The sequence below is a fragment of the Micromesistius poutassou genome (genome assembly GCF_964030765.1).
Source record: "Micromesistius poutassou genome assembly, chromosome: 18".
NCBI lineage: Eukaryota > Metazoa > Chordata > Actinopteri > Gadiformes > Gadidae > Micromesistius > Micromesistius poutassou.
In genome coordinates, this window is record NC_140288.1 from 2,460,708 (window position 1) to 2,462,387 (window position 1,680).

General features: G+C 55.4%; 1 protein-coding gene across 1 annotated transcript; it reads right to left on the bottom strand.

Annotated features, from left to right (window-relative positions):
- Nucleotides 1–347: 347 nt before the first annotated feature.
- LOC311362852 (myosin light polypeptide 6) lies at nt 348–1,374 on the bottom strand. Its single transcript, XM_084482739.1, has one exon. It carries the CDS (start codon nt 1,278–1,280, stop codon nt 666–668), a length of 615 nt encoding a protein of 204 aa, XP_084338865.1. The 5' UTR covers nt 1,281–1,374; the 3' UTR covers nt 348–665.
- Nucleotides 1,375–1,680: the final 306 nt, after the last annotated feature.

Genomic DNA, 1,680 nt, shown 5'->3' on the forward strand with positions numbered 1-1,680 from the left:
AGAAAACAACTCTGTTCTCCACTATGTAGCAGCTCTTAAACAGAGTTCTTTGAGCAATGTGATGCTTGTTACTATGCCGCACACGTAGTGGGTGTGGAAGTCTTTATGAAGATAGAGCAGTGTGCGTCCAATGCTTCAAATGAGTGCATGACATTTGTTGGTATTGAAACAGTTGCCCCAGGTATGTTATTTTCACAGAGGAACAAGCCGACACAACCCTCCTTGTCGGAGCAAATACACCAGAGAGAAACAACTGGTATTGTATTGCGACGGCATCACAGCAGTGGTGTTTGTGAGTTGTTCTTCCCTTAAAGTCAGACTAAAAATAACGAGGTACGAGGCATTCAGTAATTACACGTTGTTTATTCATGTCATATCGATTTCTGTCATCCCCAGCAGCATTTCATTGTATTGGGTATCTCTCTGTGTACTTTTTTCTGCATCGTTTTTTCTTTAAACATTTTTATCATTTCTCTTCGGGGATAAGCCGGTTTTGAGGGGACAAAATATTGGCCAACGTTGAAAAAAACGCTCACCTTCCTAAAGAACAAACCAACGAAAGAAAGAGCGATACGAGGATCAAGAATAGAGGGGCTTTTCGTTCTTTCCATCACAGTCCTACAGGGTGTCTCCCCTGTCTCTCCCACCCCCCCTTACCGGGGGCCTCACCCGGAGAGGATGTGCTTGACAAAGGAGGCGTAGTTGATGCACCCGTTGGCGTCCTCCTGTCCCGCCATCAGCCGGTCCACCTCGTCCTCCGTCATGCGCTCGCCCAGCGTTGCCAGCACGTGCCTCAGCTCCGCCCCCATGATGGTGCCGTTGCCCTCCTTGTCGAACACCCGCAGGCCCTCCACAAAGTCCTCAAAGTTGCCTTGGTCCTTGGAGCGGGAGATGTGCTGCAGCATGGGCAGGAAGGTCTCAAAGTCCACCAGCTTGCTGCTCATCTCCTCGGGCCGCGGCTTGCCCAGCACCTTGAGCACGTCGGCGTTGGTGGGGTTCTGGCCCAGGGCGCGCATCACGTCGCCGCACTGGGCGTACGTGATCTTCATCTCGCCCTTGGGCGTGCGGTCAAACAGGGTGAAGGCCTCCTTGAACTCCTCGATCTGGTCGCCGCTGAACTCCAGCGTGACGCTCTTGGGGTCGAAGTCGGGCTCCTTGGGCGGCTCGGGCTCGGGTTCCGGCGCGGGGGCGGGCTTGGGTGCGGGCGCCGCCGCCGCCGCCGCCTTGGGCTCGGGCTTCTTGGGCTCGAACTTCTTGGGTTCCGCTTTCTTGGGCGCCATGACGACGGAGGAGGAGGAGGGGGGGGGAGGGAGGCTGATGTAGTTACCGGGTGGAGGAGGAGAACCGTTCAAAGGTTGCAGGAGGAGGTATGAGGAGAGGTGGTTCCAGAGCACAGAGAGGCCTTGCCCCGGTCCCGTGCTTTTATATGAGAGTCTAGGGATGGTTGGGGGGGGGGTATAGGGTATATTAGCCCCCCCCCCCCCTGCCCACAGTCCAGTCCAGTGGCACACTATAAAAGGAAGAAACCTGAAATAGAAGCCCGCCCCCACCCGACCCCAGCCTGGCATGATGTCACCCCGAAGCATTGTTCTCAGCTGCCGCCGTGCAGCCGGCCGGGCTACTTACTGTCATTAGTCAGGGTCCAGCTGCATTAAGCCCACAATGTCTCTTTGATGGACA